The 21,026-nt window shown below is 48.9% G+C and overlaps 2 protein-coding genes across 3 annotated transcripts in view; both read left to right on the top strand.

The window, feature by feature from the left end:
* The first annotated feature begins 2,949 nt into the window (after positions 1–2,949).
* MAD2L1BP (MAD2L1 binding protein) lies at positions 2,950–9,014 on the top strand. Its single transcript, XM_023212897.1, has 3 exons — positions 2,950–3,010; positions 3,479–3,744; positions 8,088–9,014. The coding sequence occupies exons 1-3, from the start codon at positions 2,965–2,967 to the stop codon at positions 8,598–8,600; spliced, it is 825 nt and encodes a 274-aa protein (XP_023068665.1). The 5' UTR covers positions 2,950–2,964; the 3' UTR covers positions 8,601–9,014.
* A 3,525-nt stretch (positions 9,015–12,539) lies between these two features.
* The window catches only part of RSPH9 (radial spoke head component 9), a 31,419-nt gene continuing 22,932 nt past the window's right edge, over positions 12,540–21,026 (top strand). For both annotated transcript variants that reach the window (XM_023212899.3, XM_023212898.1), the window contains exons 1-3: positions 12,540–12,855; positions 17,917–18,082; positions 20,564–20,693. In XM_023212899.3, the coding sequence (XP_023068667.1) occupies positions 12,629–12,855; positions 17,917–18,082; positions 20,564–20,693 (523 nt within the window). In that variant the 5' untranslated portion in view covers positions 12,540–12,628. The remainder of the gene's footprint in view (positions 12,856–17,916; positions 18,083–20,563; positions 20,694–21,026) is intronic.

The raw sequence follows: 21,026 nt of genomic DNA, 5'->3' as shown, positions 1-21,026 counted from the left end.
TTTTTTTTTGAGGCAGAGTCTCACTCTGTCACCCAGGCTGAAGCACAATGGCGTGACCTCAGCTCACTGCAACTTCCGCCTCCCAGGTTCAAGGCATTCTCCTGCCTCAGCCTCCCAAGTAGCTGAGATTATGGGGATGCACCACCACGCCTGGCTAATTTTGTATTTTTAGTAGAGACGGGGTTTCTCCATGTTGGTGAGGCTGGTCTTAAACTCCCAACTTCAGGTGATCCACCTGCCTCAGCCTCCCAAAGTGCTGGGATTACAGGCATGAGCCACTGCACTCGGCCTCTAATCATTGTACTTTTATAGTATGTTTTGACTTCTGGTCCCTACTTCCTGAAACACATCTTTTTCTTGGCCTCCATGACCTGACACTTGTCTTTTTTTTTTTTTTTTTTTCCTGTAGGGACAAGGTCTCATTATGTTGCCCAGACCGGTCTCAAACTTCTGGATTCAAGCATTCCCCTTGCCTTGATTTCCCAAAGTGCTGGGATTACAGGCATGAGCCACCATGCCTGGCCCCACTTGTCTATTTTGGTTTTGGAGGCGGGGCTCTGTCACCCAGGTTGGAGGGCAGTGGTGCAATCACAGTTCACTGTAGCCTCAACCTTCCAGGCTCAAGCAATCCTTCCACCTCAGCCTCCCAAAGTGCTGGGAGTACAGGCATGAGCCACCTTGCCCGGCGATTTGTCTATTTTTCTTTATCCTTCTGTGGGTACTCCTTAGTCTTCTCCATAGCTTCTGTCTCTGTGGTCATTCCCTAAACATTAGTGTCTTCAATATCCTAGCCCATTCTCATTCCACACCCTCCCTGGGTGATGTTATCCACTCACATGATAATGGCTCTTAAATACATGTCGCTATTCCAAATGGCATTCCTAAATATTTCTATTAATTGTCCTATGGAGATGTCAAATTCAATCTGTGAAAAGCTGAACCCATCTTTTTTCCTACTCACCTCCCACCCCAATAAACCTGGTCCTCTTTTAGTGTTTCCTCCATCCTTTTTTTTTTGGAGTCATGGTCTCACTCTGCTGCCCAGGCTGAAGTGCAGTGGCTTGACCATAGCTCACTGTAACTGTCGAACTCCTGGACTCAAGCAATCCTCTGTCTCAGCCTCCTGAATAGCCAGGACTACAGATGTGCACCCACCACACCTGGCTAACTTTAAAAAAATTTTTTTTAATTTTGCAGAAACAGGGTCCCAAATATTGTCCTGGCTGATATCAAACTCCTGGCCTCAGCACCCTGCTTCCCTCTGTCATTGAATGGCACAACTGGCCATACAATTGCTGAAGTCAGAAACCTGCTTGTTTTCTTGTCAGTCTTCTTTTCTTTTCTTTCTTTTGACATGGAGTCTTGCTTTGTCACCCCGGCTGGAGTGCGGTGGCGTGATCTCAGCTCACTGCAACCTCCGCCTCCCAGTTCAAGCAATTCTCCTGCTTCAGCCTCCTGAGTAGCTGGGATTACAGGTGCATGCCACCATGCCCGGCTAATTTTTGTATTTTTAGTACAGACAGGATTTCACCATGTTGGCCAGACTGGTCTCAAATTCCTGACCTCATGATCCACCCGCCTTGGCCTCCCAAAGTGCTGGGATTACAGGTGTGAGCAGCTGCGCCCGGCCTCTTGTCAGTCTATTTCTTTTTCTTTTCTTTTTTTTTTTTTTTTGAGGCGGAGTCTTGCTCTGTCACCCGGACTGGAGTGCAGTGGCTGGATCTCAGCTCACTGCAAGCTCCGCCTCCCGGGTTTACGCCATTCTCCTGCCTCAGCCTCCCGAGTAGCTGAGACTACAGGCGCCCGCCACCTCGCCCAGCTAGTTTTTGTATTTTTAGTAGAGATGGGGTTTCACCGTGTTAGCCAGGATGGTCTCGATCTCCTGACCTCGTGATCCGCCCGTCTCGGCCTCCCAAAGTGCTGGGATTACAGGCTTGAGCCACCGCGCCCGGCTGTCAGTCTATTTCTGTTCCTCCTCCTCATTGTAAATCAATCACCAAGTTATGTTCACTGGACCTCCTAAATGTATCGAGTTACCCAATTATCTCCACCCCACTGTGACTACCCTAGCAGTTTAGGCTGCTTTCATCAAGTACTCAAGTAATTGCACTACCTCTAACTGGTATCCCTGCCTCCTCTCTTATCCTCTCTGTAATCCAATCTCTACCCTGCAGCCAGGGTAGAGATTATAAGATGTAAATTTAATCATGCCACTCTCCTACTTAAACCTTTCAAAGCTTCCCCATCTGACTACAGGATCAAGTCCAAACTCTCACATGGCTTACACGGTCCTGCCATGATCTGGCTCCTGTTGTTCACTACAGCCTTAACTCTTTATAATATGAACTCTTTTCATTCCTTGAACAGAGTATGCTCTTGTCTCAAGGTCTCCTCGAGTACTGGGCCCTCCTTTTTACCTTGCTGACTTACCCTACAGGTCACAGCTTCACACATTTCTTCTGGGACCACTCCTTCCCAGCTCCTACCCTCTCTGGGTCAGGCACCCTTGTTTTTCACTTTCACGCCCCGTGTAAAATCCTTCTGTATAATTCATCACATTGTATCGTATCTACAGGCAGTGAACCCCTTGAGTACGGGGTCCGCGCCTGGCTTGTTCTCCGCTGAGTCTCCAGCACCTAGGACAGGGCCTGGCACGAAGTAGGTGCACAGTGAGTAGTGAATGCTGGAGTGAATGGATGCGTGAGGGTTGGTGTCTTTTGGAAAGCGGCGCTCATTGGCTGAGAACGCCTGGGTTCTTGCTGGGCAAGGGTTAGGCATATATTTGCCAGGGTGTTAAGGAATGAACGGAGGGATCAATTCCCAACTCCACTTAGCCTCCCCCACACTGCCGTGACGCCGCGCCTTTTTTCCGGCCCAACTGAGCCGGAAGTGGAGGCGCGGGCTTCCCATGATGCCCCGCGAGACCTTTAGTCTAACCGCAAGGAGTAGGGGGAGGAGGTCGTGATGGCGGCGCCGGAGGCGGAGATTCTGTCCCCAGCCTCAGTCCCTGGTAAGGCGCGGGGCCCAGAGTTTGGGGAGCCTTGGAGACCCGTTTCTTCCCTACCTCCGCGTCCTCCATTTATCCCTTGGTCCTCTCCCTAGCCCACCTTCCCTGTCTTCCTGGTGTCCTACACAGCTCTAGCTGTGACTCCATCGCCGTGGGTCGCACTGGACCCTGCTTGACTACACTTTTGACTCATTTCTCCAGATCAAGTCCCGCTGCTTTCTGAGCGGGGAGCCCTAGTTACTACCTCCGAAATACCCTCACTATCTTTCAGTCCATTAAATCTCCTCAGGCAACAGGGATCAGGAATCTCTCCCTGCCACGGCCCACACTCTAGGCTGCGGAGGGTATGGGCGTATGTCGGAGTGCTTGCTTTCTCAGGGTGGCTGGTTTGGTGGCCACAGGGAATGAGAAGACTGACTTTGGCTTTTAGGTTTTTAATTTTTCTCTCTTGTCCCTCTTTTCATCTACCAGATTTGGAGTGGTATGAGAAGTCAGAAGAAACTAACGCCTCCCAGATAGAACTACTTGAGACAAGCTCTACCCAGGAACCTCTCAACCCTTCTGAGCCCTTTTGCCCAAGAGACTGCATGGTACCAGTGGTGTTTCCTGGGCCTGTAAGCCAGGAAGGCTGCTGTCAGTTTACTTGTGAACTTCTAAAGCATATCATGTACCAACGCCAGCAACTCCCTCTGCCCTATGAACAGCTTAAGAACTTTTACCGAAAACCTTCTCCCCAGGTAGGCACAGGCTTTGGGAGCAAGTTGGTGGGAAGACTTTGTGGCTCTTAGATGGGAGGCAGGTAGAAAGGGGGTCTAAGAAATCTTCAGAGCCTGAGAGACTAAGCAGCTTCCAGGGCTTCAGTCACTTTCTCCCCATTCTAGTCTTTGGTAGCCTAACCCTTCTGGCTTTTTCTCCTGTTCTTTCTTTCTGAAACTCGTGTTGCATTTGGACTTAATGAACTGGCCGTTTGCATTTTTTTCTTTTGAGACAGAGTCTCGCTCTGTTGCCCAGGCTGGAGTGCAGTGGCGAGATCTTGGCTCACTGCAACCTCCCCCTCCCGGGTTCAAGGGATTCTCCTGCCTCAGCCTCCTGAGTTGCTAGGATTATAGGCTCCCGCCACCACACCCAGCCAATTTTTGTATTTTAATTTTTTTATTTTATGTTTTGAGACAGAGTCTTGCTCTGTCGCCCAGGCTGGAATGCAATGGCGTGATCTCTGCTCACTGCAACCTCTGCCTCCCGGGTTCAAGCGATTCTTGTGCCTCAACCTCCCCAGTAGCTAAGAGCACGTGGCACCATGCCCGGTTTATTTTTGTATTTTTGGTACCGATGGGGTTTCTTTTTTTTTTTTTTTTTTTTTTGGGACGGAGTCTTGCTGTGTCTCCTGGGCTGGAGTGCAGTGGCCGGATCTCAGCTCACTGCAAGCTCCGCCTCCCGGGTTCACGCCATTCTCCTGCCTCAGCCTCCGGAGTAGCTGGGACTACAGGTGCCCACCACCTCGCCCGGCTAGTTTTTTGTATTTTTAGTAGAGACGGGGTTTCACCGTGTTAGCCAGGATGGTCTCGATCTCCTGACCTCCTGATCCGCCCGTCTCGGCCTCCCAAAGTGCTGGGATTACAGGCTTGAGCCACCGCGCCCGGCCACCGATGGGGTTTCACCATGTTGGCCAGGCTGGTCTCGAACTCCTGACCTCAAGTGATCTGCCTGCCTTGGCCTCTCCCAAAGTGCTGGGATTATAGGCATGAAATACTGTGCCCGGCCTGCATGTTTCTTTTTAATAGCATCCTGTTGTTGAATTTCTGTATGAACTTCTTTTTGCTTTGTTGTGTTTTTTTTTTTTTTTTTGAGACGGAGTCTCACTTTGTCACCCAGGCTGGAGGACAGTGGCACTATCGCAGATCACTGCAACCTCAGTCTCCCAGGTTCAAGTGATTCTCCTGCCTCAGCCTCCCGAGTAGCTGGGATTACAGGCATGCACCACCACACCTGGCTAATTTTTTTTGTTTGTTTGTTTTTGATAGGGAGTTTCGCTCTTGTCACCCAGGCTGGAGTGCAGTGGCGCCATCTCAGCTCACTGCAACCTGTCTCCCAGGTTCAAGTGCTTCTCCTGTCTCAGCCTCCCAAGTAGCTGGGATTATAGGCATGCACCACCATGTCCAGCTAATTTTTGTATTTTTAGTATAGACGGGGTTTCACCATGTTGGCCAGGCTGATCTCGAACTCCTGACCTCAGGTGATCTGCCTGCCTCGGCCTCCCAAAGTGCTGGGATTACAGGCATAAGCCACCGTGCCCAGCCTGTTTGTTTTTTGAGACAGAGTCTCGCTCTTGTTGCCCAGGCTGGAGTGCAGTGGAGTGATTTTGGCTCACTGCAACCTCCACCTTCTGGGTTCCAAGCGATTCTCCTGCCTCAGCCTCCCAAGTAGCTGGGATTACAGGCGTGTACCACCACACCCAGTTAAATTTTGTATTTTTAGTGGAGAGGGGGTATCGCCATTTTGGCTAAGCTGCTCTCAAACTCCTGACCTCAAGTGATCTGCCCACCTTGGGCTCCCAAAGTGCTTGGATTACAGGTGTGAGCCACCACGCCTGGCCTACCCAGCTAATTTTTGTTTTTTTAGTAGAGACGGAGTTTCACCATGTTGGGCAGGCTGGTCCCAAACTCCTGACCTCAGGTGACCCACCTGCCTCAGCCTCCCGAAGTGTTGTTGGGATTATAGGTGTGAGCCACCGCACCAGGCCATGAACTTCTTTTGCCTGAGGATATTAATTATTTAATTTTTGAAGTTTTTCTTTGTTCTTTGCGGCATCTCAGTTTCTTCTAGAATCCATTCCCTAGGCCGGGCGCGGTGGCTCAAGCCTGTAATCCCAGCACTTTGGGAGGCCGAGACGGGTGGATCATGAGGTCAGGAAATCAAGACCATCCTGGCTAACACGGTGAAACCCCGTCTCTACTAAAAAAATACAAAAAAAAAAAAACTAGCCGGGCGATGTGGCGGGCGCCTGTAGTCTCAGTTACTCGGGAGGCTGAGGCAGGAGAATGGCGTAAACCCGGGAGGCGGAGCTTGCAGTGAGCTGAGATCCGGCCACTGCACTCCAGCCCGGGCTACAGAGCGAGACTCCATCTCAAAAAAAAAAAAAAAAAAAAAGAATCCATTCCCCAGTTGTTTTGTTCTGGTCTTTGGCTTTAATGTTGGAGGATTTTATTCTGTGTCTGGTGAATATTTAACAATAAATCACTGCAAGCTCTGTGTGCATGCCTGGGCCTTATGAGCTTATAGACTTCACTATAAGGAGATTAGGTGGGAACCTGGTGATCTTTTTGGGGGGATTCCTTAAACACAGTATTGGAAAGTCTTCCCTCTGGATGGGGGAGAAATTTGGCAGATGATACAAGCATCTTGATACAGATTTTCATTCATTTCCCCTATATTCACTCTTGCCTCTGTGGTGCCTATATCACCACTTCCTAAACCTTTCTGGGGTTCTGCTGTGTGTATCAGTTTGTATCCCTTGGGGGTCCCTTCTGTCAGCACTTGGTATTCAGCTCTCTTGAACTCTTAACTCTTCACCTTCTTTCTTTTCTTTTTTTTCTTTTTTTTTTGAGACAGAGTCTTGCTCTCACCCAGGCTGGAGTACAGTGGCGCGATCTCAGCTTACTGCAAGCTCCGACTCCCGGGTTCATGCTATTCTCCTGCCTCAGCCTCCCGAGTAGGTGGGACTACAGGCATCTGCCACCACGCTCAGCTAATTTTTTTTTTTTTTTTTGAGATGGAGTCTCGCTCTGTTGCCCAGGCTGGAGTGCGGTGGCGCGATCTCGGCTCACTGCAAGCTCCACCTCCCGGGTTCACGCCATTCTCCTGCCTCAGCCTCCCGAGTAGCTGGGACTACAGGCGCCCGCCACCACGCCCGGCTAAATTTTTGTATTTTCAGTAGAGATGGGATTTCACCGTGTTAGCCAGGATGGTCTCGATCTCCTGACCTTGTGATCCGCCCGTCTCGGCCTCCCAAAGTGCTGGGATTACAGGCATGAGCCACCGTGCCCAGCAAGGCTAATTTTTTGTATTTTTGGTAGAGACAGGGTTTCACTGTGTTAACCAGGATGGTCTTGATCTCCTGACCTCATGATCCACCCACCTCGGCCTCTCAGTGCTGGGATTGTAGGCATGAGCCACTGCGCTCGGCCAACTCTTCATCCTCTTTCTATCTTCCAAAACTTTGTGTTTGCATTTGACTAGTGTGTAGTCTCCAGTTCTTTGCCCTTGGGAGTTTTCTTTCTTGGTCTTTCCTCTTCTTTCGTTCATTTGTTTCTTAATTTCTTTTCTCTCATTTTGTAGTATTTCAGGTGGAAGCACAAATAAGCATGTGTTCAGTTTACTATGTTTAAGTGGAAGAACAAGTTCAAAGTCATGTTTATTAGACCAAATTATCCTTTTCCTGTTATCACTCCCTGTACAGCAAAAATTTGTTGTCACTTCGTCATGCCACCAAATCTCTATTTTAGTTGCTTATATCTGGATATTCTCCACCTTCAGAACACTATGTTTGCTGTTCTATATGTGGGAGAATTATGGTTTTGTACAAATAATATATTTACCTTTTCAGTATAATGCCCTCTGATAAAACACAGTATTTTGGCTGTGGCGGTTCATTGAGCTAGAAATTCAGTCCTGTAAGTCTATGTACACATCCCAGCAGGGTTCTTTTCTTTTTTTTTTTCTTTTGAGATGGAGTCTTGCTCTGTCGCCCAGGCTGGAGTGCAGTGGCCGGATCTCAGCTCACTGCAAGCTCTGCCTCCCAGGTTTACGCCATTCTCCTGCCTCAGCCTCCCGAGTAGCTGGGACTACAGGCGCCCGCCACCTCGCCCGGCTAGTTTTTTGTATTTTTAGTAGAGACGGGGTTTCACCGTGTTGGCCAGGATGGTCTCGATCTCCTGACCTTGTGATCCGCCCGTCTCGGCCTCCCAAAGTGCTGGGATTACAGGCTTGAGCCACTGCGCCCGGCCTCCAGCAGGGTTCTTTTCAAAGGGCATTAGCTTCCCCCTGCCTTGTTCTTCTCTCCCACCATTCTTTGTCCTCACAGGCAGAGGAGATGCTGAAGAAGAAACCTCGGGCCACCACTGAGGTGAGCAGCAGGAAATGCCAACAAGCTGTGGCAGAACTGGAGAGTGTCCTCAGCCACCTGGAGGACTTCTTTGCGCGGACACTAGTACCACGAGTGCTGATTCTCCTTGGGGGCAATTCCCTAAGCCCCAAGGAGTTCTATGAACTCGATTTGTCTCTGCTGGCCCCCTACAGCGTGGACCAGAGCCTGAGTACAGCAGCTTGTTTGCGCCGTCTCTTCCGAGCCATATTCATGGCTGATGCCTTTAGTGAGCTTCAGGCTCCTCCACTCATGGGCACCATCGTCATGGCACAGGGACACCGCGACTGTGGAGAAGATTGGTTTCGACCCAAGCTCAACTATCAAGTGCCCAGCCGGGGCCATAAACTGACTGTGACCCTGTCATGTGGCAGACCTTCCATCCGAACCACGGCTTGGGAAGACTACATTTGGTTCCAGGCACCAGTGACACTTAAAGGCTTCCGCGAGTGAATGAGTGCTTCTTAATTATAAAAACACAATGGCTGAATTATCTTTCTTCATGTGGCACTGAATCACCCATCTAGTTTGGAGCTAGAGTTGCTTCCTGGTGAGAGACGAAGCAACTCTCCTTCTGGTTGTCTGCCTCCCCTCTTCAGGTTTCCTGATGGGCTGATGGCATGTGGCGGTGACTGTAATCATTGCTGAACAACATCTCTTTGAATCAAAGGTTGATTTTCCCAGAGGGTGCTGGGTCAGGTATTTCTGTTAGGGGTTGTAAAGCAAAGATGGGTCCATAGACAGAAACTCTATGAAGGTGGCCCTTTCTGCTCCTTGCTGTGTCCTTTCAGAATTTTTACCAGGAACATAATGTGGATCTGACTTATGAATTTAAATAGAAAATAAATAGATTCTTATTATATTTTCCTGAAATTGTTTTGACTTAAAATAACTTGTCAGGTTTTAGGCTATTTTGTCTTTCTCCTTGGCCTCTTCTGCTTCAGGGCTTCTCAAAAATTTATTATTTTTTTCTTTTTTGAGATGGAGTCTTGCTCTATCGCCCAGGCTGGAGTGCAGTGGCACAATCTTGGCTCACTGCAACTTCCGCCTCCCAGGTTCAAGGAATTCTCCTGCCTTAGCCTTTGAGTAGCTGAGATTGCAGGTGCCCACCACCACACCCAGATAATTTTTGTATTTTTAGCAGAGATGGGGTTTCACCATGTTGGCCAGGCTAGTCTCAAACTCCTGACCTCAATTGATCCACCTGCCTTGGCCTCCCAAAGTGCTGGGATTACAGGTGTGGGCCACTGTGCCCAGCCTTAGGATTTTTTAATAATGATTTTTTCTCTTCTTCAGCCCCAGGCTAGTCTAGGAAGTTAAGTGACTTGGCCAAGTGCATATGTACTTTGATAGCACAGTTAGGACTAGAGTCCTCATTAGCTATCTTTTAGCCAATGTGCTTTTCTTGCCACATACAGATTTTTGTGATGCTTAAATTCTGTATCCCCCAAAGCAGAGGTCACCTTTGTGGGAAGATTGTGGTAAAGAACTTAGCTTACCTGGCCACTGAATGAAAGCAGTGATTTTGGGAAATAGTCTGGCCTGGTGCTTGGTTTGTAGTAAACTGAGCAGGTGTGCTGAATAGTGAGAGGGGAGGAGCCACTGTGCCTGGCCAAACACCTCAATTTTTGGAAGCAAGTTGAAGACAGAATCCACACTTTGCTGGTGTTGGGGATAGGTATATACATGTGTATGTATAATATATAAATGGTATATATAGGCCAGGTGGGTGACTCATGCCTGTAATCCCGGCACTTTGGGAGGCTGAGGTGGGCAGATCGCCTAAAGTCAGGAGTTGGAGACCAGCCTGGCCAACATGGTGAAACCCCGTCTCTACTAAAAATACACACACAAAAAAAGGCCAGGCACGGTAGCTCAGCACTTTGGGAGGCTGAGGTGGGTGGATCACAAGTTCAGGAGTTCAAGACCAGCCTGACCAATATGGTGAAACCCCATCTCTACTAAATATACAAAAATTACCCAGGCTTGGTGGCAAGTGCCTGTAATCCCAGCTACTTGGGAAGGCTGAGGCAGAATAATTGCTTGAACCCAGGAGGCAGAGGTTGCAGCGAGCCGAGATCACACCATTGCACTCCAGCCTGGGTAACAAGAGTGAGACCCTGTCTCAAAAAAAAAAAAAAAAATTAGCCAGGCGCAGTCGTGGGCACTTGTAATCCCAACTACTTGGGAGGCTGAGGCAGGAGAATTGCTTGAACCCAGGAGGCGGAGGTTACAGTGAACTGAGATCATGCCACTGCACTCCAGTCTGGGTTACAGAGTGAAACTGTCTCAAAAAAAAAAAAAAAAGTATATATATATACTCACACGTATGTACATAGTATAAGATACATATATGTACTCCTAAAATACACTATTTTTTTTTTAAAGTATATGTACTGTTTTAAGCACTTACATTATCTAACCCTAACAACTCTGCGGTGCATGAATTATTGTCCCCATTTTATAGATAGGGCCAGGGGAGATTGAGCAGTTTGCCTAAGTGGTGAAACTTGGATTCGCCCACAGTACTGCACATCCTATGTGGTTTTACTCTGAAATATTTAGCCAGGATTTGCTTTGCCAAAGGTATTAGCATCAGGAAGCTGTAAGATTTTCCTCTCTGGCTTCAGATGCTGGTGTCTGCCATGGAACCTGCAATAGGTGCTGAGTAAATATGGAATCAATGAAAGCAAAATGCCTGGGCTCTTTTCTGTGCTATGACCACTTGAAGCATATTCTACCAGCCAGAATTTTGACTTTTTCTGTCTACTGCTATTATAGAAGAGAGATTGAGCCATATCTCCCACTCAGGGAAAGGAAAGGCTGAAGGGTCTGCCTAAAGGGAGTAGGGGTGGTTGTAAACCAGGGAGCCATAAATCGTTTTGAGATAACACATTAAGCCAAATCAACTCCCTCAAATACTAATTTTATTTATTTAGTTAGTTGTATTTTTTGAGATAGGCTCGCTCCGTTGCCCAGGCTGCAGTGCAGTAGCATGATCTTGGCTCACTGCAATCTCTGCCTCCCTGGTTCAAGTGATTCTCCTGCCCCAGCTTCCTGAGTAGCTGGGATTACAGCTGTGCGCCACCATGCCTGGCTAAGTTTTGTATTTTTAGTAGAGACGGGGTTTCACCATGTTGGTCAGGCTGATCTCATAACAATACCTTCATAAGCAATGCCTGAGGCTCGGCATGGTGGTTTATGCCTGTAATCCCAGTACTTTGGGAGGCTGAGGTGGGCAGATCACTTGAGCTCAGAAGTTCAACACCAGCCTGGCCAACATGGCAAAACGCCATCTCCACTAAAGATACAAAAAATATTGGGCGTGGTGGCACGCACCTGTAGTCCCGGCTACCTGGGGGGCTGAGGTAGGAAGATCACTTGAGCCCAGGAGGTTGAGACTACAGTGAGCTGACATCACACATCACTACACTCCCACCTGGGTGACAAAGTGAGACCGTGTCTCAATCCCCAAAAACCAACATTGCCCAGACAATCAAAAAAGCAATTATCTGGGTAATTTAGACACTTATTTATCAGCTGGGGCCCAGGTCATTCTGATTTCCTGAGTGCTCTTCAAAGGAATTCCAGAAATGAAAATATCAAATTAGCAACATTAACAATAAAGTCCATTTCCTGTGGCAACAAGCTTGCTGAGGAACCTGTTTATGTTTGTCCTTGCCTGGGGACTCAAGAAGTGAATATGGAGTAGTCGTCTAGCCCAGGGAGTGAAGCTCTAGCTGCAGTGAGGTTCTGGTCTTTCATCTCTTGCTACCATTTGGATCTAAAAACAACAGTTGGTGGTAGTTGATAGTTGATGAGAAAGGTGGTAGTTGATGTGATTGCCCCATTGCCTAGATTTTCGTTTGTCACTTAGAATATTTCTATGGAAAGGGTAGATAAAGAAGGCAGCTGGTGAAAATGGAAGAGAATGGATGGACCTTATTCTGTAAGACCTGGCTTGGGGTGGGGTGAGGGTGGAGGTAGTGGGGATGACAGAATCTTAATTAGAGCCAGGAGAAATCTCAAATTATTTTCTTCACAGATCATTCTGAGGTCAAGAAGTGACATGACGGGTGAAATAGTACAGTTAGTGTCAGTGTTGGGGTTTTGTATTGTTTTCTTTCCAGACCCCAGGTGCATATACGGTGAAGACTCTCTCGACTATGTGAAAGGGCTCAGGGAGGGCCAAATATCTATGGAAAAAGGCCGGGTTGGGACCTCCAACCCCACACTGTAGCCTAACAGTAGGGGAAGCCATGCTGTGGCCGTCACAACTGAAGACATCCGTCCCAAACTCTGGAAAGGAAGAGGGAGGGGGCTAAAGTTTGCCCAGGCCTCCGTGGGGAGGAGGGCTGGGCGGTAGGCGGTGGGGTGGGTGGAACCCAGCGTACTGCTAGGCGGAAGGGCGGAGCTTCAGGTCTCCATGGAGGCAGCTTCTCCTAGCAACTCGACGGGCGTTGAGCAGAGACGCTGGCCTGATGGACGCCGACAGCCTCCTGCTGTCTCTGGAGCTGGCGTCCGGCAGTGGGCAGGGCCTCAGCCCGGACCGTCGGGCCTCGCTGCTCACGTCTCTTATGCTGGTTAAGCGCGACTACCGCTACGATCGGGTTCTCTTCTGGGGCCGCATCCTTGGCCTCGTCGCCGATTACTACATCGCGCAAGGCCTGAGTGAGGACCAGCTGGCACCGCGCAAGACGCTCTACAGGTGAGGAGGCCCCCGGGGCGGGGCCGCCGCCGCACCCCAGAGGGTGGCTACCTAGAGGCAGAGCGGGGTGGGCGGGTCGTAGCAATTGAAAGGGGCGGAGCCCATGGAGCCAAGGGAGATGTGGGCGGGATCTGAGATGAGTGGAATGGGGAAGGGCCTAGGGCCTGGTGGGGCGGGCCTGGGGACGGTCAAGAGGTGGTTGAGGGAAAAGGCAGGGTTGGAGAAGTCGTGGAATCTGAGGCTAGGGCGGAGCCTGAGTGAGCGGGGCAATGGGCGGGGGAGGTCCCGGAGGGCGGGGCCCTGCGAGAGCGTGTTCTCCGCCTGAGGAGGCCAAGAGAAACTTAGGTGCGGATGGGTTTATAAGAGAGGCAAGGGCCAAGAACGCAGGTGAAGCAGTGGGAAGGTTTCTGGAAAATGCGGACCTGGAGAAGAAACCAGGTTCCAGCCAAGTGCTGGGCCTGGCTCAGTTTGGAGAAGGGTCAGACGCCCGAGGGAGTGGGTGGTGCTCTTTAATGGAGGTGTCTGCTCTGCAGCTGGAGGCGCTTTTGGAAGTAGAGAAAGAATGCGGAATGGGGAGAGAGCTGGGGAAAATTCCCTGGTCACTACCATACTCCCTGGTCACTACCATACAGGACCATCCAGCCTATTTATTTATTTATTTTTGTTTCGAGACAGAGTCTCGCTCTGTCACTGGATTGCAGTGTCGCCATCTTGGTTCACTGCCCCCTCCGCCTCCTCGGTTCAAGCGATTCTCCTGCCTCAGCCTCCTGAGTAGCTGGGATTACAGGCACGCGCCACTACACCTGGTTATTTATTTATTTATTTATTCTTTTTTTTTTTTGAGACGGAGTCTCGCTCTGCCGCCCAGGCTGGAGTGCTGTGGCCGGATCTCAGCTCACTGCAAGCTCCGCCTCCCGGGTTTACGCCATTCTCATGCCTCAGCCTCCTGAGTTGCTGGGACTACAGGCGCCCGCCACCTCGCCCGGCTAATTTTTTGTATTTTGTTTAGTAGAGACGGGGTTTCACCGTGTTGGCCAGGATGGTTTCGATCTCCTGACTTCCTGATCCGCCCGTCTCGGCCTCCCAAAGTGCTGGGATTACAGGCTTGAGCCACCGCGCCCGGCTTATTTATTCTTATTTTCGTAATTTTAGTAGAGACAGGGTTTCACTATGTTGGTTAGGCTGGTCTTGAACTCCTGGCCTCAAGTAATCCACCCACATTGGCCTCCCAAAGGGCTGGTATTACAGGCGTGAGCCACCACGCCCAGCCAGCCTCTTTTTGACGAAAGGGGAGCTTACTACCTTATAAAGCAGTCTATTCGGTCAGCCTGGACAATATAGCAAGACCTCATCCATTAAAAAAAAAAAAAAAGGCAGGGCGTGGTGGCTCATGCCTTTAATTCCAGCACTTTGGGAGGCCGAGGCGGGAGGATCACGAGGTCAGAAGATTGAGACCATCCTGGCTAACACAGTGAAACCCGTCTCTACTGAAAATATGAAAAATTAGCCGGGTGTGGTAGCGGGCGCCTGCAGTCCCAGCTAGTTGGGAGGGTGAGGCAGAATTGCTTGAACCCGCGAGGCGGAGGTTGCAGTGAGCCGTCATCATGCCACTGCAATCCAGCCTGGGTGACAGAGCGAGACTCTGTCTCAAAAAAAAAAAAAAAAAGAAAAAGAAAAGAAAAACAATTTGCAGGGCATGGTGGTGTGCACCTGTAGTCCCAGCTACTCTGTAAGCTGAGGTGGGAGGATTGAGCCCAAGAGTTCAAAGTTGCAGTTAGCTATGGATCACTATTGCGCTCCAGCCTGGGTGACAGAGCGAGACCCTGTCTCTCAATAAATAAATAGATAAATAGGCCAGCACGGCTTATTTATTTAGGGAACAGTTAGACAAACTTGTTGGCTGGGGAAGGCTCAGAGTGTTCGGGAGAACAGTAGTATGATGTTGTGTAGAACTGGTTCTAGAGGCAAAAGGATATGGAACTTTGTTTATAGAACATGGGGAGCTACTGAGGGGCTTGCAAGAAGAGCCTGCTCAGATCAGAGTGGGCAGAATGGCCTGAAAGTGTGGTGAGCACTGTGGTTAGGAGTCCATTGTAGTGTCCATATGAATGAGGCCTGAAAGGAAGACGTAGCCCAGGGAATGCAGAGGAGGGGATGGGTTGGAAAGATTTAAGTGCTAGAATTGTCAGGACATGTGAGGTTGAATAAGGATTGTTATAAAGAAGAGGTCAAGGCTGACCCCTCCTAGCTTAGGCAGCTGAGTAAGTTAAGTACTAACCCACTCAGTAGGAGAGAATTCAGGGACAGGACTAGGGAAGACATAGTGAATTTGGTGTGAGGTGCCTGAGTTACAAGGTGTTAAGAAAGTATATTAGAGTACAGATGTGGAATACAGAAGAAAAAGTTGAACTGAAGATACAGATTTGGGATTCATTTCATTTTATTCTATAAGCATTTGCTGAGCACCTACTGTGTGCTGTCATGTGCGAGGCATTGATTTAGGCACCAGGAGCTCAGTGGTAAATGAAATCCTTGTCTTTGTAGAGCTTACATTGTAGTGTGTGTTTAGGGGACAGGGAAGGAAAGATAGACAATAGCTAAACACACACATCTGTTCCATGTCAGATGATGTTAAAAGCTAAGGGGGATAGATAATACAGGATGGGCCAGGCGCAGTGGCTCATGCCTGTAATCCCAGCACTTTGGGAGGCCGAGGCAGGTGGATCACCTGAGGTCGGGAGTTCGAGACCAGCCTGACCAACATGGAGAAACCCTGTCTCCACTAAAAATACAAAATTAGCCGGGCGTGGTGTTGCAAGCCTGTAGTCCCAGCTACTTGGGAGGTTGAGGCAGGAGAATCACTTGAACCCGGGAGGCAGAGGTTGCAGTGAGCTGAGATCGCACCATTGCACTCCAGCCTGGGCAACAAGAGTGAAACTCTGTCACAAAAAAAAAAAAAAAAAAAAAAAAAAAGAGAATACAGGATGGGGTACTATTTTAAATAGTTTGGTCAGGGTTAGCCTCTTTGATAAGGTCACATTTGACAAGATACCTGAAGTGACTGAGAGAGTGAACTACTTAAATATCTGAGGGAAGAGAATTCTAGGCAAGTGCAAATGCCCTGTGTGCTTAGTGTGTTTGTGGAACCGCATAGAGACTAGTGTGGCTAGAGAAGAATGAGTGAGGGGAGTGTTGTAGAACACAAGATTCAGAGAGGTAAGGAGTAGGAAACAATCACGCAGGGCCTTATGGGGCATTGTATGACTTGGCTTAATGGGAAGCCATTGGAAGGTTCCGCAGAGGAGTGACATGACGGCTTAGGTGTGAACAGTTGGGTGGGGACTAGTCCAAAGGGGGAATAGATGTGGAGGCAGGAAGACTAGTTAGGAGTCTATGGTAATATCTAGACAGTAGAGGATGGTGGCTTGGGCCAGGGTGGGAGCTGTGGAAGTGGTTGGATTCTGGATATGGACTAGGTAGTAGCTGGGGCTCTGGAAGGCAGGTGGGTAAGACTGCAAAAAGAAAAGAAGGGTGAGAATAGGTCCCTGGAAATACTTAAGACCCTGGAGAAGGAGGAAGGGAGATGTCAGAGGAAATAGAACTGGATGGAGATGCATTTGTTGGCTGTTACGTGTCATGGATGGCCTTCTCCCAAGCAGTTTCTTGAAGTGGTGGGGGCAGAAATCATGGCATAGTGGGCTGAAGAGTGAAAAGGATGGGGAGGAAAGGCCCCCACAGGGCAATTGTTGTTCTGAGATTATTGCTGAGAGTTGGGAAAGAGGGAGGGAAGGACAGGAACAGTATTTTCTAGAAGGACATGGATTTGGGGGGCTGCTGTTTTAGTAGGCTGAGTAGTTTTTTTGTTTTGTTTTTGTTTTTGTTTTTTTGAGACGGAGTTTTGCTCTTGCTGCCCAGGCCGAATTGCAATGGCATGATCTCGGCTCACTGCAACCTCTGCCTCCTGGGTTTGAGCGATTCTCCTGCCTTGGCCTTCCGAGTAGCTGGGATTACAGGCACCCGCCACCAGGCCTGGCTAATTTTTTTGTATTTTTAGTAGAGACAGGGTTTCACCATGTTGGCCAGGCTGGTCTCGAGTGATCTGCCCACTTCGGCCTCCCAAAATACTGGGAGTACAAGCATGAGCCACCGTGCCCAGCCAGCTGAGCAGTTTTTATGTTGAGGGGGAACTGGTGGAGAGTGAAGGGCAGGAAGATGAGCAGAGGCCAGACTGGGGACCTAGGCCCAGGGTATATTTGAGAGGAGTGGGCAGGACCTCCAGCAGCAGGAAGTGAGAAAGAAGGGACTGGGTGGGCCTGGTAAGTGCTCCTGAAGGGCTCGAAGGAGAAGTCCTTGAGCATAGGCTGGGCATTTCTGAGAAATGGGATGAAATGGTTGTGCTGTTGACTCAGTGGGCAGGCTGAGCATGAATTTAGGGCCCACCAAAACATGGGTCCACACAATTGAGAAAAGTTCAGCTACCAGAAACTCATCTGGAATTTCATAGTCCAGATATCTAGGAAGAGGCTCATTTAATTTCAGCATACATGGAATGAATGCAATTGAATCTGTTTATCACATATGAGGGGTGTGTTCACCATTGGCACTTGGGGCTTCTTTTTCTTTTTTTGAGACGGAGTCTCACTCTGTTACCCAGGCTGGGGAAATCTTCGTTCACTGCAACCTCCGCCTCCCTGGTTTAAGCGATTCTTCTGCCTCATCCTTCTGAGTAGCTGGGACTACAGGCATGTGCCACCATGCCCCGCTAATTTTTGTATTTTTAGAAGAGACGGGGTTTCACCATGTTGGCCAGGCTGGTCTTGAAGTCCTGACCTCAAGTGATCCGCTCACCTCAGCCTCCCAAAGTGCTGGGATTACAGGCATGAGTCACCATGCCCAGTCAGCACTTGGGGCTTCTGATGGTCTCATGACAGCATTGGGAGGAAAGGTGGCCATTTCAACAGCTTTTCCTGGGCCTAACCCACTAGAAAGAAGGGAAGATAATAGGAATAGTGGGTGAGCAGGGGAGTTTGAATCCAAGAGTGATGTGAATATTGTTGGCAGCCTGAACTGCACAGAGTGGAGCCTCTTGCCCCCTGCCACAGAGGAGATGGTGGCACAGTCGTCTGTGGTGAAGGGCCGCTTCATGGGGGACCCATCATATGAATATGAACACACTGAGCTGCAGAAGGTGAATGAAGGTGAAAAGGTCTTTGAAGAAGAAATAGTGGTGAGTGAAGAGGAGAGCAGGAGGAGGGCCTAAAAGAGAGCCTGGGCTCATCCAGAACCCAGCCCAATAGAAATTATGGCAACAGGCCAGGCGCGGTGGCTCACGCCTGTAATCCCAGCACTTTGAGAGGCCGAGGTGGGCGGATCACGAGGTCAGGAGATCGAGACCATCCTGGCTAACATGGTGAAACCCCGTCTCTACTAAAAATACAAAAAATTAGCTGGGTGTGCTGGCGGGCGCCTGTAGTCCCAGCTACTCGGGAAGATGAGGCAGGAGAATGGCGTGAACCCGGGAGGCGGAGCTTGCGGTGAACCTAGATCACACCACTGCACTCCAGCCTGGACAACAAAGCGAGACTCCGTCTCAGAAAAAAAAAAAAAATTCCCCTAGGCATTTGAATTCACATTAAATATCTAGTTGCTGCTTCTGGAGACAGTTCATGCAAGTATAAGCCTCAACAAACACCATACCTATACATATTCTCTTTTTACCCTAAAAAAACTAAACAAAACAAAACATGGCAGTATGTTATACACATGATTCTGAACCTTGCTTTTTTTCACCTAACAATATATTTTGGAGATCTTTCTATATCAGTGTCTTAAAGAGCCTTCCCATTCTTTTTTTTTGAGATGGAGTCTTGCTGTCACACCCAGGCTGGAGTGCAATGGCGCAATCTTGGCTCACCGCAGCCTCTGCCTCCCGGGTTCAAGTGATTCTCCTGCCTCAGTCTCCCAAGTAGCTGGGATTACAGGCACCTGGCACCTCACCTGGCTAATTTTGTATTTTTAGTAGAGACGGGGTTTCTACACGTTGATCAGGCTGGTCTCAAACTCCCGACCTCAGGTGATCTGCCCACCTCGGCCTCCCAAAGTGCTGGGATTACAAGTGTGAACCACTGTGCCCAGCCATGAGCCTCAGTTTTATTATCATTTTTCTGTAAAATTGAGATAATTGTATTTGCTTTGCAGGCTTGTGTGGATTAAATAAGGTGACATATTTAAAGACTCTGGCCTCAGCACTCGTTAAAGCTTAGTTTCTACCTTTCTTTTGTAAACCATTCAGGTAGGCTGCCAATGGCAAATAGGTGGCTCTGTGACTCTCTGGGGGCCTCTGTTGACATGCATTCTCTGTCAAGCTCTTCCAAAAAATCTCTATGAAATCCTTTTGTTCAGGGTTGCCCTAGATAGTAATTGTAACTAAATTTCATCTGTGTAAAAATGGTGTGATAGGGGAAATGCTTGCAAAATAATGTTAAACTGAAGAGAAGGATATGAAACAATATAAACTGTGACTCTAATTTTGCTTTAAATATATGCATAGAGGGCTGGGCGCTGTGGCTCACCCTGTAATCCTAGCACTTTGAAGGCTGAGGCAGGCAGACTGCTTGAGCCCAGGAGTTGGAGATCAGCCTGGGCAACATGGAGAAACCCTGTCTCTACCAAAAATACAAAAATTGACCAGGCATAGTGGCTCACACCTGTAATCCCAGCAGTCTGGGAGGCCAAGGTGGGTGGATCACCTGAGGTCAGGAGTTCAAGACCAGCCTGGCCAACATGGTAAAACTCTGTCTCTACTAAAAATACAAAAATTAGCTGGGTGCGGTGGTGCACTCCTGTAGTCCCAGCTACTCAGGAGGCTGAGGCAGGAGAATCACTTGAACCCAGGAGGTAGAGATTGCAGTGAGCTGAGATCACTGCATTGCACTCTATCCTGGGTGACAGAGCAAGACTCTGTCTCAAAAATAAATAAATAAATAATAATAAAAAACAGAAATTCGCCAGGTGTGGTGACATGTGCTTGTACTCCCAGCTACTGGGGAGGCTGAGGTGGGAGGATCACCTGAGCCTGAGAAGTTAAGGCTGCAGTGAGCCATGATTGCACCACTGCACTCCAGCCTGGGTGACAGAGTGAGACCCTGTCTCAAAACAAAAACAAAGACAAAACAACAACAACAATAACAAAACACAAAGAAAGTATACCAATATGTTACAGTGATTATCTTTAGGAGGTAGGGTTATGAGTGGTTTTAATTCTCTTTGATATGTCTTTCTGTATTATCCAAATATTCTACAGTAAGCATGATTACTTTTATATTTTAAAAAGGCAAAATAAGCAACATTTAAATATGCTGATAGGATGGTATGCCTCTGGAAGAGTACACGAGAAACCTTCAATGATGGTTGTCCCCAGTGAGGGCAACTAGGGGCTCAGAGACTGGGGTGAGAGAAAGACTGATTTTTTTTTTTTTTGTAGTTTTGAATATCATACCACCTGTATGTATTACGAATTAAAAAATAAAAAGAGAGGAAGAAAATCTTGATAGGAAGGAAGGTGAGGGCTTGCCCAGAGTGATCTGTGTGGCTCTGGTGTCCACTACACTGTGGTGGTGCAGGTGAGATGGCCATGCAGAGGGACCTTGTGCCAGGGGTGGATAGGCACAGTGCCCTGGCAGGGGGGGCTCCTCTCCTGTCTCCTCAGGTCCAAATCAAGGAAGAGACCCGCTTGGTGTCTGTCATTGACCAGATTGACAAGGCTGTGGCCATCATCCCCCGAGGCGCCCTCTTCAAGACACCTTTTGGACCCACCCATGTCAATCGGACCTTTGAAGGTGAGTTCTCTGGGGCCCTTCTCAAGGGCTGGGGGGTATCTTTTCCCAAGCACAATAGAACATATGTCTGGGAGTCCAGCAGGGGTACTTACACACTTTATCAGAGAAGAAGTAGCTGTGACCTTATCACCTGGAAGTGACCTGGCACCAGTGGTCAGTATGGGCTCCCAGTCACTGGTCCCTGACTCTCTTCAGCCTGAGGAGTGGGAGAGCATGTAGTCCCTTGGTCCCAGGGCTTTACATGGGTCTGGGCTACCTGCCTTTTCCTATCTCCTTCCTCCTTGGACTTCCTTCCTTCCTTCCTTCCTTCCTTCCTTCCTTCCTTCCTTCCTT

Source organism: Piliocolobus tephrosceles, chromosome 5 (genome assembly GCF_002776525.5).
Source record: "Piliocolobus tephrosceles isolate RC106 chromosome 5, ASM277652v3, whole genome shotgun sequence".
NCBI classification, from domain to species: Eukaryota; Metazoa; Chordata; class Mammalia; order Primates; family Cercopithecidae; genus Piliocolobus; species Piliocolobus tephrosceles.
Note: the sequence above shows the minus strand (reverse complement) of the source record. Positions and strands in the feature narration are given on the sequence as shown.